Source organism: Triturus cristatus, chromosome 12, assembly GCF_964204655.1.
Source record: "Triturus cristatus chromosome 12, aTriCri1.1, whole genome shotgun sequence".
In the NCBI taxonomy this organism is placed as follows: Eukaryota; Metazoa; Chordata; class Amphibia; order Caudata; family Salamandridae; genus Triturus; species Triturus cristatus.
The window spans coordinates 850549463-850566721 of NC_140595.1; the positions used below are offsets into that span (position 1 = coordinate 850549463).

General features: G+C 45.4%; 1 protein-coding gene across 1 annotated transcript; it reads right to left on the reverse strand.

Annotated features, from left to right (window-relative positions):
• Positions 1 to 208: 208 nt before the first annotated feature.
• Positions 209 to 1153, reverse strand: LOC146783076 (olfactory receptor 11L1-like). The gene has a single exon (XM_085637274.1). It carries the CDS (start codon positions 1151 to 1153, stop codon positions 209 to 211), a length of 945 nt encoding a protein of 314 aa, XP_085493400.1.
• Positions 1154 to 17259: the final 16106 nt, after the last annotated feature.

Below are 17259 nucleotides of genomic sequence, written 5' to 3' on the forward strand. Positions count from 1 at the left end.
CTCCTCCTGTGAAGATCTCTATTGCCTTTGAACTAGGTCTGTGCTCCACATATACCATTGCAGACATACATATTAGCCATTGCAAAAATGTATTGTCATATGTACCAAGCTTGTTCTATTTTATTTCTAAATAAGGATAGTACCTGCTTTCCTATGCATGATTTTAATTTTCAAAGCATTTTCTTTTCCTAAATAAGGCTGTTTGTTCTCACAGCCTGGAAAATCTAAAAGTATGGGAGGCTTTCCTCAAAGTCTTCTGTATGTCCTTGTTTCTCAGTGTATATATGATGGGATTCAGCAGCGGGGTCGCCACAGTGTATAGAAGGGATAGGGCTTTGTTGAGATTTAGGTAATGGCCTGCAGTGGGTGCTACGTATATTGTTATCAGTGTCCCGAAGTATACAATAACTACAGTAAGATGGGAACTGCAAGTGGAGAACGTTCGGTGCCTGCCCGTGACTGAAGGGATTCGCATGATGGCCGACATGATATACACATAAGACACAATGATTAGAGTGAATGGAACTGACAATATGCTAACTGCAATAATAAAAACATACATCTCTATCACTTCAGTCTCCGAGCAGGTGGCTTTTAGCAAGGGTGCAAACTCACAGAAGAAATGGTCGATCTCCTTCGTACCGAAGAACTGTAATCTGCAAAGTAGTGACACTGTGATCATTGGTGGAGAAAACCCAGCTACCCAGGAACCCAAAACAAGCTTGAGGCAAAACCTTCTCACCATAAGGACCATGTACTGTAAGGGAAAACAGATGGCTACATACCTATCATAAGCCATCACAGTCAAAAGCAAGCACTCAGTGGCTGCAAAGGAGACAAAAAAATAAAATTGTGAGATGCACCCTGCATAGGAAATTAGCCTTCCATTTGTCAATATGCCAGCCAGCATGGTGGGCACAGTGGTTGTCGGGTACCAGATTTCCAAAAATGACAGGTTTCCAAGAAAGAAGTACATGGGTGTGTGCAGGTGGCTGTCCAGAGACACGGTGGCCACTATCAGGATGTTCCCAACTATAGTGAACAGGTAGATGATGACAAAGATGAGGAAGAGGATGGGCTTCAACTCTGGGAGAACCTGGAATCCGAGGAGCAGGAACTCTGTTGCATCAGTTCTGTTTCTGAAACACTCCATATTAGGTGCAGTCGTGACCTGTAAACAGATACGCTGACAAGTAAGTGCCTTTACTATTCGCACCATGTAATAACAGAGATGGCGTTACAGGGCCCAGGTTACAAACTTTATTTTTTGTTACATAAAGTAGTGCCACAGTGGTACTGCCTACTTACTACAAACCTACAGGTGTGACCTCTACCTATCCTGTCTTTTCTATGGAGAGATCCTCACACATGTAAGGTTACTACTTAGTAGTAAATGTGGGAGGCACCCGGAGGAGTGGCTGGAAAAAGAGAAATACTTACTAGTAAATGGGAGGGGTTTAGGCAGCAGTAACGACGGGTTTGGGGGGGCTAAGGAGGAGTTTAGGGAGGTACAGACACTCAACCACAGACGTAAGCCCGTTACCACTGCTTTCCAGCACTTGTGTTTTATTGTTATTTGCCTTTACACAATGCATTCTGCTGTGTGCCTGCTGCGCAGTGGGCATGCACAGTGGTTGAACCAATGGCACACTGGTGCCGTGCCAAAGGCAACCCTTTCTGAGCCACTCCTAGTGTGCGTCCAGCTCCAGCATCCCTGATCAACCTCCCACCATCCACTATCCTGCCACAACCCTCCTCATCATCGACCCCAGCCACTGCTCACCATGCTACTGCCACACAGCACCACACACCACTCACGAAGCGTTCCCCTGCGCCTCCTGTGAATACTCATGCATTCGCTCATGCCCACCTCAATAGAAACTGACTTTGGTGCAAACTGTATTCATGGGGTTTCTACAACACACTCAACACACTCTTGGATCTTTTAATGCAAATAAAACATACATGGGTGCAGGTCTCATTATCAGTATTTTACCTCCTTCTCTTCCACCAACATATATGGCTGATCAACCGGAGAGTTTGCTCTACCGTGGGGGCTGAGCCCCGAAACTTGGTTTAAAATGATCAGCTACTTACACAACATTGATGACCTGGGCCTCCAACCACTGAGCCTTTTACATAAATATTGTAATATGAAGGCACTTATGAATGTGAATCAAAGGTGACTTGCTGCGCTGCATGACAATCTCATACATCTGGCCCTCACTGTTTAACAAAACAGGCACTGATAATTGTTCATATAAAATCATAAAATATCGAACACTTAATATGTGAATCTTTAAGATCAATTTGCAATTATCGCACAATCCTTGTTTTTCACAGATAACTGGTTGACCAATGATTGTCGTGCTGGGCTGCACTCGTGACAGGGAAAGGGCGGGAATGCACCATACTCCCCTGTCCGATCTTGGAGATCTCTTAATGAACATGCGGAAAAAAATAATCTCCTGGACGAGGTCCAATTTGGGTTTCGACCAGGACATGGTACTGAAACTGCTCTAGTGACTGTCTTGGATGACCTGCGAATGCGTGTCGACAGTGGCCAAACAGCCATTCTAGTGCTGTTGGATACGTCGGCCACTTTCGATACGGTCAACCATAAGATATTGAGCAAGAGGCTGGAGGAATGTGGCATTATGGGAAGGGCACTGGACTGGTTGCGATCCTGCCTTTTAGACAGACAGCAGGCAGTGACCTTGAGGCCCTTCCTGTCTCAGAGTAGGCTAGTAAAACATGGGGCTCAGCGATCAGCCCAATTCTGTTTAATCTATACCTATGCCCACTTATCTCTCTTATAAAATCCTATGACATTGAGGTTAAAAATTATGTGGATGATACCCAACTCGTCTTTTCCCTTGAGGGCAATGATGCAGTTCCTCTGGTGAAATTCCATAGCTGCATGCGAGAAACAGCAGGCTGGCTTAGGGATTACTCATTGCAAATTAATGGGGACAAGACAGAAATACTGTGCTGTACTGCAAATAAAATCCCTTGCCCCCTGCCAGTAGACTTCTGGCAAGGCTCTGGTAATAACCCTCCAGTGCCTGTGAAAACAGTTCGCAATTTAGGAGTACTGCTGGACAGTAATCTGCAATTGGACTCACACGTAGATAAAACCGCGAGTACCTGTTTTTCTCTGCTCCGAGCCCTTAGAAAAATACTCACTTTTCTACCTGTCTCAGCCAGACCGCAGGTGGTAAGGAGTATTATTCTGAGCAGACTAGATTACTGCAATGCCCTTCTCCTAGGAGCCCCAATTTCTTTGCTAAAAAAACTGCAAAGGATTCAGACAATTGCAGCTAAACTTGCACTGACTAGACAACGTAGAGCTTCGTCCTCGCTTGCCTTGAAAGATCTCCATTGGCTGCCTATGGCACAGCGAGTACAGTTCAAGACACTCTGTATCGTCTATAGAGCAGTACATAAAATGGGGCCTAAGTCACTACAGAGGAAATTCCTATGGTATTCTCCAGCAAGAAGCCTACATTCCTCTTCAGGCAGCTTGATATGTGTTCCACATGTCAAGAAAGTTCAACTGGGGGGCAGATCATTTAGTGTGGTAGCCTCCCGACTTTGGAATACTCTGCCAATAGAGCTTAGACAAATGGACTCACTGTCCCGTTATAGGAGGGAATTGAAAACAAAACTTTTTCCTAGAGATTAATTCCAGTCCTATGCTCTAGCTCAGTTACAAACAGTGTTTTTGGTAATCCCAGCGCCAGGATACCTGTTGGGTGATAGCCGCGCTATAGAAGTATTCCCTTAGATTACATTACATCTTGGAATGAGTCAAAAACCATTAGAGTTGCATGGAAACACTCATGCAGCGCCCATGGATTCCCTTCCCAGAACAGAGTATCTCAATGCAGTGATTTACGCTGCATATAGTTAGTCCAGAATTATGAAGCCACTCAGGGCCACTGAAGGTGGCATTGCATGACTTCATATATCACATTTTGGGCTTTCATCGCACTTACATCATGTTGCAAGAGCAGCTCAACTCCCCTCCTAAATATGCTACTAAGTGCTGGGCCAAACCTTGTTCAGAAGGACACGGTCAGTGCTACTATTATCTAGGGAGCCGAACCCCAAGGCTACATCGTCTTGATTCCACCTGATGCCTCTTACTCCCCCACCAGACTCTCCCTGTCCCTCCATCCCACTCTGCAGGCTCCTTGTCATCTCTGCTTTCTCCCTTTGTCACTGTATTTCCATTTATTCTTCCTGCTTCTTTCCTCTTTCTTTGTCGAGCCGAGGGTCAAAGTGTTTTAAAAGTTTATCTTTGAACTGGAGTTTATATTTTTAATCGATTCTCTATCCATCTGTACAATAAAGTACTACTACTACTACCTACTACTACTACTGAAGGGGAGAGAGGTTTGGTCAGGTGGAGCTCAAGGAGGGAGGAAGATCTGGGGTAAAAGAGGGATTGGAGAGCAGCTCCTGAAGGGTGTGAGGGAAAGAAAAGATGGTGTTAATGCACATATCACACTTAAGAGTTTTGTGATAAATATCGACAAGAGAGAATGGGTTGTATTAATGTGTGCTTAGTCTTCAAAAGTTTGTAAAACTTTATTTTTTTTAAAACACAGTCCGTTCTCCTTCAAGGAGCCGCATTAAAAACATGGTCGTCTGGTGACCCTAGCAGGCCACCATCCCAGTGATGGCAGTGAATTGCAGTGGGTCACAATTTACAACCTCCATTATTAATATTCATGAGGTAGGTCGAATTGAGATCCCCTATGATTCAATGTTTTGCAAACTGACCTATCTGTACATAGGTAACTTGGCAAAATACAGCAGTGGCCACAAAAATACTGGTTGCATACTGTGACGAGTATTTTTCGACCAGTGTTTAGTGCTGCACCTCACTACTGAAGAAAGACTCCTTATGATACTGAAGGGTGTTTCAGACCCGAAAAAAGGTCTAATAGATGATTTGGGAACGGAGAACCAAAGTGATAAATGAGAAGCAAAAACAGATATGTGCAGCTTGCTTTAACAGGACAGACAGCAAGAATGTACTGCCTGCCAGCACGCATTGGCAAAGCCACTAAGTCTGTGAGAACCTCTTCTTTGAGTGGTTCCCCATCACTCATCATGCGTGAACTGTCACTCATTCTCGCACTCATGGAAGGATTCATCCACGCACTGACTGATCTTTGCATTAATGCACTTGCCTATCCACACCACCACTCACACACAGTTCACCAATCAATCAACAGGCGTTTCCCTTCTGAGTCAGACTCGTTGGCTCTGCTCAGCCTTGTTCTTTTATACTTTTGTGTGATCCACGCCTCTCTTTCACTATTTGCCTCAGCACAATCATAGTAGATTCCTTGAATAGGATAAGTTACAACGCAAACATTTACAACGCATGCCTTTACAATGCGGTTTTTACATCACAACATCCATTACAACGCATGATTTTACAATGCATGCCATCACAATGCATTTTTAGAAACTACACTTACAACGCATTCCATTACAATGCATACCATTACAACACATACCATTACAACACATAATACTTTTAGGGCAACAGTAGTGTAAGTGATTGCTAGTGTAGGGGTAAAAATTACTATTCCCACTCCAGTGAGTGCAACAGTAGGGTAAGTGTTGGATAGTGTAGGGGTAAACATTACTATTCCCACTCCAGTGAGTGCAACAGTGGGGTAAGTGTTGGATAGTGTAGGGGTAAACATTACTATTCCCACTCCAGTGAGTGCAACAGTGGGGTAAGTGTTGGATAGTGTAGGGGTAAACATTACTATTCCCACTCCAGTGAGTGCAACAGTGGGGTAAGTGTTGGATAGTGTAGGGGTAAACATTACTATTCCCACACCAGTGAATGCAACAGCAGGCTAACTGTTGGATAGTGTATGGGTAAAAATTACTATTTCCCATTACTTACCTTATAATGCATTGTAAGGGCATGCGGTGTAGTGGCATGCGTTTTAATGGCATGCGTTGCAGTGACATGCATTGTAATGGCTGCATTGTAATGGCATGCGATGTAAAGGATGTTGCGTTGTAATGACTGCTTACTAAAAGTAGTGTGTTGTAATGACTGCGTTGTAATGGTTGTTTACCAGATTACTGTAGCTGAGCAGGGTACTACTTGTTTGTTTGTTGAAGTCTTGCTGTTTGAGATAATTGCAAATGTAGTGATTGTGATTCTTCAAAGACTGCCAGGTAACACATTCATACTCCCTGCTTCCCCTGAGGCAACGTTTGGTACACTGGGCTGCACTTTCACCCCATACCTATTGGGAAATCGCTTTTGAAATAATAATTTATCATACATTTATTATTAATTTTGACTTGTGAACGTAATTAAAGGGACAGCACCTGGAGCATAGAGCATGCAGCGAGTTTCAGAAGTCCTAAATCCTTCAAACTGTCCTACAGAACTCAATCAGGTCTTCATAAAGCCTCAAAAAGTGCTTAATCAGCTGTTGGTGCAGATATGTAGGGTTAATCCATTGGAATGAGCCAGTGTGGTCACTTACCTCATCTTTGAAACTCATTCTGTTATTCCTATTTAATTTTGTCCAATGGCCTCTGCTCATCTATAGCTTATTTGAAGCATAGATTTGGGTTCTAGCTCTTGGACACATTTGTGTGCCCCATAGATCAGCACCAAGATGCAATGGAGTAGAGGTCATACTCCCATCAACATTCCTGCATCTGTATCTTATGCCTGTCCTAGACCTCGGATGCAGCGATGTCCCCCCTTACTCTCAATGGTCAGTGATGAGGCAGACGATGGAGCAGGTGGGACACATGCCAGGTCCTTGATGTCCAACGCAGGGAGCAACTCTTGCATTAGTGCTGAGACGCGTCACTGGTTTCACACTTGCTGAAGGAGACTTTCTGACATAGACGCTTTATACCTGCTCTTTGTAGTGCACCAGAGACCTGACTCGTCTTAATGAGCTAATAACGTCGGTAGAGACTTCAGGCGCCTTGGGGGGTGCGCTCAGTGAAGCCAACAGGGAAGCTCCTTAGAATAGTTCTCTTTCTGAAGCAGAACAACAGATGCTGTGGGAGTCCACAGACTGGTAAAATTTGAGAGCCACAAAACATGGAAAAAGAGAACATACACCATACTGTGGTAGCTGCCCTCTCCTCCTACAAACATTAATTTCAAACAGATTCATGATGGATTATTATGATCTTAGAAATTAGAAAATACAAATGTGAGTGGAATCTCAAACCTTCCACAACCAAGTGCTCGTGTTGCTTGGCTGAAAAATGACATAAATAAATGTTATGTTGTGTTGTTTTTGCTGCTGTGGTTCCTGTTCAGTTGCTGCTATTGGCTCTGCTATGGACCCTTGTGTTGTGGAAATCTTGTGGCTCCTTTTATCCTTGCTTTGGTTACAATTGTGGTTCCTGCTGTTGTCCTCGCGGACATGGCTGCAGCTCTGGCAGCTGCTGTGGTCACTGCTGTTGGCCAGCAGTGGTCTCTGCACTTGCAGGAGCTGTGTGTGGTCACTGCAGGATTGACACCTTTTATTGCTGACACAACCAGTAGACAGTAGATGTGGTTGCTCCTGTAGGGATAGGTGGGGTGCAGGGGCCAGTGCGGCTGACTCCAGAGCACAGGGTTTGTGGTTTGATCACCAGCGGCAGCTTAGCTCAGCATCATATGGCTCTGGGCAATACCTCTCTTAGGGGCATATTTACAAGCAGGCGATAAAAAATGTATCGCCTAATTAGCAAGGCCACACTAACGCGTGAAACCTTGCTTTAGCGTGGGGATTCTTTACGCCCAGCTTTGCATCTCTAATGAGATGCAAAGTGGGCGTTCCTGACCTAACATGACAGGAGAAATATCGCTAAGCAACATTTCTCCTATCATCAAGCCCCACGCTATGAAGCATAGCGTCAGGAAAAGTAGCGATAACCCCTGTTATCGCTACTTTCCTTACGCCTGCTTCAGGACTGACTTAGCCATGATATCCTATTGAGGGTGGATATCATGGCTAAGTTTGTGAGTCCCTATCAGCAAGCTAACGCCACATTGCATGAGATTATCGCTGGGTTTCCAGCAATAATCTCACGTTAGGCAGTTAGCGTGAGGATTTTTATTGCTGAGGAAATAAGCGTTGCTAATAGCAGGCTATCTCAGCGATACAAATCCTCGTTACCCGGCGATAATTATCCTCACGTTAAGAGCGCTGAGCGATAATTATCGTCGGGTGTTACTGATATGCCCCATAATTTCCCCAACGGCCCCCTGTGCCTTGATATCCTTACGGGTAATAAGTCACACTTTACAAATATGAAATGTTGAATTTTTGAATTTTAGTCCCTGCATTGGATGCATGACCACTCTATCCAAAGGAATTGTGAAGAGAGATTACTTTTTTGTCTCCACACCACAATGCAAAATGTATAACTGCTCATATTAAAACTGTAACCCTCTCTGTGCAGTCTCTTTTATTCAATCATGAGTTCTAGCAACAACTAAAGCTATTTTTAGGAAGACCTAAAATGCAGATTATTGTACGCTAGCTGTCAAGGACAGGGCATGCACAGAGGAGTGTGAAGCAGACAGATATAGAGCAGTGTCTGAATTTAGTGCTTTTCACTGACAATTAGTGGTCTGAAGGGATTCCCTTTATAACTCTGGCCCAGCCTGTGAGTAGGTCATAGGATTCTGGATGTGACTGTGAAAGCAGACACAGTGGTGGAGTAGTGGTAATCCACAAGAACACTCTAACCTCCAGAGGTCTTCCCACTGTTCACCCCTTTCCTTCCTCACTTCAAATTCCACCCCACAAACTTTCTAGCCCCAGATTGAATGTTATCTACCACTGCACTGGCAAAAAAGGCACATTCATCAATGAATGTATGAAACTCTCCACTACTCAACTAATAATCTCTGATGTCAACATCTGCTAATGTGTTTTCTTCTTTCTCCATGACATGATCTTTTATAAAATTGCCAAAAACCTGTACACTGTAAAGGTTACTTTCTGGATCAGATAATTTCAAAGGATACACTTTTGACAGCCCAGGACCCTCTTGCAATTGATTATGCCTGATCCACTTTAATTCCTTGCATGTTGACTTTCATCCTCCATAAAATCTCAGGACAACCAAATAAAGTAAAGCTGCAGTTTCACAACAATAGGAACATTGACATTAGTGTTCTCTCTCTCACAAGGCTGTTTGGGACCTTCCTACTCCTGGTTCTCAAGAAGGATTAATATAAAAAGTGCACACAGATTAATATAGAAGCAAGATGGAAACACAGAAATATTCTCTTCACTGGATTTGAAAGACCAATCTGTTGAAAGAAAATGCCTGAGAAACTGAGACAACGTATAGACAACCCCCTCTCCATCCAACCTGACCAGACTTAGAACTGCCAGAAAACCTCTTAAACTCACATCTTCAGAGCTAAGCTCTCAGACATTAAATCTTTGGATGTTTCTAAGAATCAATTAAAATGCCCTTTCAAAGTGATTAAATCGGCAAACAATCAGTTATCCAATACCATGGTCCTTGCATCACAAAAAAATTAGTGAAGTTGTTCCGAATTTGTTGGTTATGAAAGTAACATCAATTGAACTCTCACTGCGCCCGAAGATGTGACAGTACAGGTAATGTCAAGCTGAAATTTTAATCTCAATGGACCTGGTCACATTTTGACACAGTCTCAGAGACAGACTTAGTTGAAGGAATTGCCACAGGTAAGCCGTCTAATCGCCTTTTGATGAATAACTGGTTCCATCAGCAAGGAAGGTTCCAAACATCTACACTATTAGACCACCCTGGTGAATTCCTCACTATGGCTGGGGGCCTTTCACTGACAGCTTGAGATGTCTCTCCAATTACCTCAGTATCTTCCGTGGCATCTCAACCCTTCCTTTAGTAGGGAAGGTGATTGGAAACTGGGCAGCCTTCCAACCTTCTTTTCACATCCATGCAAAACCCTCATCAATAAATGACCATCTGGATCCAGACAGCACTGCAGAACAGACACGTCCTCTTGAAAACTGTTGATGACTCCAACCAAGAGCATGCCAGGAGGTACCTTCGCAGAGTAGTGGAGAAAGGGGGCCTGGCCAGTGTCCAACTTGCAGCAATCCCCCAGTGTGGGACTCATTGGAGGTAGCAGGTAGGCTAGTCGGCCCCTAAGGAATTGCTTCATTACCTACATTGAGGAGCCGACAGTGTGCACGCACACTTCTTTGTACTCTATTCAAAAGAGTGCGAAACGTGTTGACAAAAGTTGGTCTTGTTAAAGGCGGCTTCTGCATCGGTGGTTCCTGGAGGGTATCGCGATCATTGTTAGAGGCGCGTGAACACTGGTGGCTCCTCAATGCAGGTAATGAAACAATTCCAGCTCCACTGTTTTCATTTAAGAGGGGGACGAGTCTCCGGGACAGCTTAGTCCATACTCTGCCAAGGAATATATCCCCAAGGACCGTGAGTCCTGTATGGGACATGCCCGCGGTACAAGGACAGTTTCCCTGCAGGTCTTGCACTGCCTGCCCCCAAACACAACAGACTAAGACAATCGATATTGGGACTGGAAGACCTTGGGTTCTCAAAAACACATGAACTGTAATACAGAAAGAGTCATCTATTTGATCACGTGCCCGTGCTCTCTCCAGTATGTAGGAATGACCACACGGAAGGTCAAACTACGCATAAATGAACACAAAATCACAATTGGGTGCAATAAACAGGCTACAAGATCGACAAACCATTTCCTGACACAAAAGCATAAAGCAGAGGATCTGAGATGGACGGTCCTAGAGCAGCCACATATTCCATCTCATGTGAGTGACATTACTAGGTTCCTGTTTATCAAGGAACAAAAATGGATTTTCAAGCTTAAGAGCGACAGTTAGGGGTTGAATGACGAAATACCATGGGTGACATTATAGAGAATGATTTGGTATGATATATCACATATACAGTGATCATTCGACCTATTATGTATCTCTGGTTATATTGAGGCCCTGTCTTGACATTGAAGGCAATATCTGTGGGATGTTGATACTATGATAATAGAATACTGTCATTGCAATGAGACAGGGTCCAGTACCATTATTGAGTCGATCATTTTGAATAATGTTTGCTGCTATATCGACTCATTTACACAATACATGAGATCCCGTTAAGATCACAGAACATCTTACTGATTGCATATGGTAAATTCTCATGATATTTGCTCATTGGTCTATAAATATAGCAGCACAAACATCAGTATGTTGCTCGATTTATTTGGGTCTAATTTCGTTTAGAGAGCCTCTGCTGTTGTCAATAAACACCTAATAGGTTTAGTTGAAGAGCCCTTTTTGTACTTAATAAAAGGAGAAACCCACATGACTGTTTTTAAATAGACGGAACGGGTCACTGTAATTTACAACTACAATCCCCAGCATCCTCAGGAGCGTATGCAGCCGTGTGATGACTCACTCTCTCGGCGCCGTGAGCATATGTAGGAGGTGTTTCCATGTGACCATGCGTATGCGGAAAGCAACGGAGACGGTGAGTGGCCGCTTTCTATTTAAACCTAGATGCCTGTCCATCGGTTACCTCCCCTTCCAGCGCATGTTCAGCCAGGGGTACCGACGGACAGGTATGGCATGATCTACATGAGGTCTTGACGAAGTCTCTTTCATACGAGTACGGGAGAGCTTCGGCTCCGCTTTTTTTGCAGCTTTTTTCGTAACTATCTGATTGCCTAAATTCATTTGTAGTTGTTCCTTTCAACTTTTTTTTTTGGTTTTTTTCAACTCTATTGGTCGTTGATCACTCAGTTTTTCGGCGTATCGAGGAATAATCTGGATATACGCATGATAGTACAGCGATCAATATTTATGCACAGACTTGTGAGCAAAACATTGGTTTTAGTGGTCTATTCATGTCAATCTAGAAAGACATATATTCTCATGTGAGAGCTCTTGATATGTAGGTACACTTGTAGAGTGCATTCTTGGTGTAAATTTCCTATTGTTAACATGCACCGGGTTGTATGAAGACTCTTACATGTAGCTCAGATTACAAACAACGATAAGTATTATTTAGCCCCACAGTGGCGCAATGATCTCTTAACATTCTACATAGGTGCTCCCTGTGGTTCGGTTGTGGTCACTAAATTGCATGGCAAAAAATAAAAAATCAATTAATATAATAAGGCAGCCATTTTCAGAGTATTTTGACTTTGAATATGGTTCTTATGTTTGTACCTTTAATATAGAGCGGTGCCTCACTTCCTGAGCGGATGCCAGGTGAGGTGAGGAGCATACCCGCATAAAGCCGGGTAAGTGCAACAATTTTCTTAAAAATGTGTTTGATTACATTGATAAAGTATCATACATTACTATGGCATTGCCTATATTAAGCTTCTCTGACAACAACAGTCTATAGAATGGTTTTAGGATTATTTTGTAAGATATATTTCTCTTTTTCAGGATTGTGTCCAATACTCCTGTGACAGTCATCTGCATTTTGGACCCACAGGAGAATGCAGGTTGTATTAAACTAACCGCTTTTGATTGCGACCCTACCTATTTTGCACATATAGCACATTATTTGCAGTAGCGATTCCATTTCTAAGGTCCTGATGAAAGCCTGGATCAAAGGATCCTTAGGCTGAAACATGTAGATCTGCCATCCTTGTGGACTTTTTACAGTTATTTGTTGGAAACTATACACGCACTGTTTTTGTTTTGACACCAGGATGGCACCTATTAAAGTTGTTTAGTATCCTGGTAGCCAATTTTAATTCACCTTTTTTCACACACAATTGTCACATGCACTGAAACTATCACCCCTAAAACAAAACCTGATGCACCACATTTTGGGATTATAGTAGATTTCATTTTATGCGACTCCTTGAAACATCTGTGAGTTCCCTTCTATTGCTGAGAAGGTTGTAGCCCTCAGGTGCACTAGGGTTTGCAACCCAGTGGAATCCCATGTGATGAAGCATGCCACTTCGGTGGGTGATGGGATTCTATCCTTTTTATAAGGATTCCCTTAAACAATGCAGATTAGTCAGTTGTTGTTAGAGTTTACTTTTATCAGACCAACAGTTTTTCATGTCATGAGTGATGTCATCAGTGATGACACTGACCATGTCATGAGTGATGTAATATGTGACCTCATCAGCAGTGCATTGCAGGGGCGTGAGTTATAGTTAGATCAGCTAACTATAATGGCTGAATTTCTCTGGTTTTGTATGGGGTGGGCGGAATTTGCGTAGTCGCGCTACACAAAGCTCTGCGAAACGGTAAAAAATCTCAATGAGCAGGCAGAAACATGCGGAATTGCTTGTTCGCGATGCTTTTTTCCTGTTTGCAAATGCTGTTTGCGTGCTCGGGGGGAAATATCTCGCAAACAAGCATTTCGAGAATGCGAACAAGCAGGAAATTCCGTGAAGCCACGGAACGTAGAATTTTGGGCAATTCCGCGTTCTCCACGGAACGCGAAATTACCAAAATTCAGCAAATTCCGCGAGTGGAACGGAATTTACTGCCGAGGCCTAATTTTGTACAAGTGAAATGTCATCCAAACTATAACATCTCTGAAACCTGAACAAACAGGGGGTGTTATTACTATGTCAGGTCTCTAATGGGCGCACTGGGGATCACATCATTAAATGGGCCTGAGAAAATCTGTAACGGTGCCACAGTGTTTTTTTCAGTGAATATATATATGTGTTGGTGTATTACCTACTGGCGGTCGCCAATAGGTAGATATATCTAGGACCTATTTTCCATAGGAAATCCGCAACATTCTATTTGGAATAACTTTGGCGCCGATTGACAATTCTTCGCGAAATTTTCCAAACTTTTGGCCAGCCCTGGTCCACTCCTATCCTGAAAGTTTCACAGTGATTCGACAAGCGGGGGCCGAGAAAAAAGGGGGGTCCCAAAACGCGTTTTCCCCATGCATTTTCCCATAAGACCTTTAGCCGCAGCTACAGCTCGAACTGCTGAACGGAATTACACCAAATTTGGCAAAGAGGTAGTCCTCAGTTCAGACTCGTGCCTTTTGCTTAAATGGTGTAAATCCATAGTTCCTGAGAGTTAAAAGTAGATATATATCTATGGCCTCGGAGGATCCGCGCACCCTCCCGAGCATGAGCTGTATGTTAATTGGCTGCCAACACTCTGAATCAGGAAGTGTTGGCAGCCATCTTGTGCCTCGGTAGAACCGAGGCACAAGAAAACCAAAAAAAAAGCACAAAATGCGAAAAAGGGGCAGGGTATAAACACCCTGACCCCCTAGGCCTGCTCAGGGGGTCCCACAAGGACCCACAAGGCCCCCCCAAAAAATTTTTCATTGGGAGGATGCACGCTGGATACGCGCATCCTGCCGATACAAAAAAAAAATCAGCGCGGACTCTCGCGCTCCATATGGTAATTTGCCTCCGGGGGGCCAAATCCCACGGACATAGTCACAAATTAAGTGTGGGGGGTCCCAAGCCCCCCACACTGCCACAGGGACTGCCACCCCCTGGGGACCTAACATAAAATAGGCAGGGGGCTCACGGCCCACCCGCAGCCCCGGGGACCGCTACCCGCGGCTTCATAACAATGGGTGTGGGGGCTCTCAGGCCTCCACAGCCCCAGGGACTGCCACCCCCGGGGCAACTTTAACATAGGTGGAGGAGCTCTCATGCCCCCCAGCCATGGGGACCACCACCCCCCGGGGCAACTTTAAAATAGGTGGGGGGCTCTCAGGCCCCCCCAGCCCCGGGGACCGCCACCCCCCTTGGCAACTTAAAAATGGGTGGGGGGCACTTAGGCCCCCCCAGCCCTGGGAACCGCCACCCCTCGGCGCAACTTTAACATGTGGGGGGGCTGCGTGGCACCCCCTCCTGGAGCCTTGTACAGGCCCTGGGGACCGCCACCCCCCAGGGCTGGCTCCTGCAGTGTCCCGGGGTGACCACCCCCGGGACACTGCTGTTTGCAATGGCAGAGCGGGAGCCTCGCGGCTCCCACCCTGCCATTGCAAACTGCTTTGCTTCAATGAAGCGAGAGTAGGGAAACCTGCTCTCGCTTCAATGAAGCAAAGGAGATTGCTTTTCCACATGGGGAGCAACATGTTAGCTGCTCCTCATGTGGAAAAGCAATGCCGGCTCCCGCAGGAAGCGGGGAGCTGGCTGGGACCGTGGGGGGATTGGGGACTCTCCCACGGTCCCCAACAAGAGGCCAGGCCCTGGGGGATGGGGTCCCTGGGGCCATAAGTGTCCTGGGAGGGGGGCCACGCGGCACCCCTACACCCAGAAATAAAAAAAATCAATGGCCGACCCCGGGGAGTGGGGTCCTCGAGGCCTTAAAGTGGCCAGAGGAGGGGGGCTACGCATCCCTCCTCCATAAAATATTCAAAAATTCATTTAAAAAAGGGCCATGCCCCGGGGGATGGGGTCCCCGGGGCAAATTATGGCCTCGGAAGGGGGGCCACGCGGCCCCCTTCCCGATTTATTTATTTTTATAAATAAAAATTGGGGGCAGGCCCTGAGGGATGGGGTCACCAGGGCCAAAAAAATAGAAAAAGAAGGGGGCTACACAGCCACCTTCTAAAAAAAAGAAGAAAAGAAAAAGACAGGATGGCCGGAGGCCACGCCCCCTCCTTACACCACTCTGCAAACACGCCCCCTGTCCACAAGGGAAGGGTGCATCCTGGTATAAGACTGGTTCCCACGAGGACATCTTTGCACGCGCCCCTGGAATTTGCACTAGTGGTAATTGGAGCAGAGAGTTCAGGGGACAGCAGCACCCTACATCCTGATGGTGCAGGCGCCCCCCTCCTACCCTCACTGGGTAATGGAAACCACAGCGCACATCAGATCCTGTCACGTGTGAGGCACAACAGAGGAGCCGCGCTATATATATGGTAATCAGAAATCTACACTACCCCAGCATCCCAAGGTGGCGCACGTGTGATGTGTGTGCTATCTTGCACTGAGAGCATGCTCACTGACGTGTCAATAGGTGCACTGCATGGGATATCAAGTATGCAACACTGACGACATAGTGACATGCCAGGACCTGAACACTAGACTAGGGGACAATCACACACACTGAGAGGAGACCTGGTAATGTCAAGGCCATGCACTGCATGTGAGATGTGTGTACAGCCACCTGCAGCCCTGAAAAGAGGGTACACTCAACGACAGGCTCACAGACATACACATATCAGGTGCACACAATGACAACTATCTTGTAAGCGAGTACACACACACATCCTGTTTATGAAAAATTTACCAAGTAGTGAAACTGCACAATGGATGTTATGACATATATATGCAGTTCAGTGTTACATACAAGTTGTGTGTACAGGCGGTGGTCACAATACTCGTCCTGGACATCCCCCGACACAGCCACATCTCCGGCCACCTGAGAGACCTGCACTGGCTCCCCGTCAGCAAGAGAATCACGTTCAGACTCCTCACCCACGCACACAAGGCTCTCCACGACTTGGGCCCCAAGTACCTCAACAGCCGCCTGACCTTCTACACGCCCACCCGACAGCTACGGTCTACCAGCCTCGCCCTCGCCGCCGTCCCACGCATCCGCAGAGCCACCGCCGGAGGAAGATCCTTCTCGTACCTGGCAGCCAAGACTTGGAACTCCCTCCCCATCCACCTTCGGCTGACCCAAGACCACCTCTCCTTCAGGAAGCAACTCAAGACCTGGCTTTTCGAGCAGTAACGGACCCCTCTCCCCCTGCGCTTTGAGACCCTTCCGGGTGAGTAGCGCGCTATACAAATGTCATGATTGATTGATTGATTGAATACACAGTATTTCTTGACTGTGTCCGCTCAAAGTCCAACAGGCCCAGCTTCAAATGTCGGCTTTAATACATGTTTCCATAGTGCATAGAGCTGAAGCCAAGTCAATGTCACTCAATTTATTGTCAATGAAAGAAGAAAGAGCCCATCTGTGTTTGTACCCCTGAACCCCAGATCTCTGATTCACTATGGTACTTGAAGCATGTAAAGTTACATTTCGTGAAATGCTCCTAACTGCAAAACATAAAAGGTGACTGTATTAACTTTTTATTTGGTGTATCTGCTGTTAAGTGTTTCCAGAGTAGATGACATGCACCCCAAAACTCTGGCAAATAAATACAGTTTCGACCTAAATGGAAGGTACCAGCCGCTTTCGAACACAGGTCGAGTACAAGTACAGGGCGCGGAATCCTGCAGATTTGCTGAAATGAAAGACACTTTATGTCCAGCCCGGTCTGCTTGAG

Bases quoted from the DNA above. Each gene is read 5' to 3' on its own strand.
- LOC146783076 (XM_085637274.1), bottom strand. From the start codon at position 1,153: ATGGAGTGTTTCAGAAACAGAACTGATGCAACAGAGTTCCTGCTCCTC.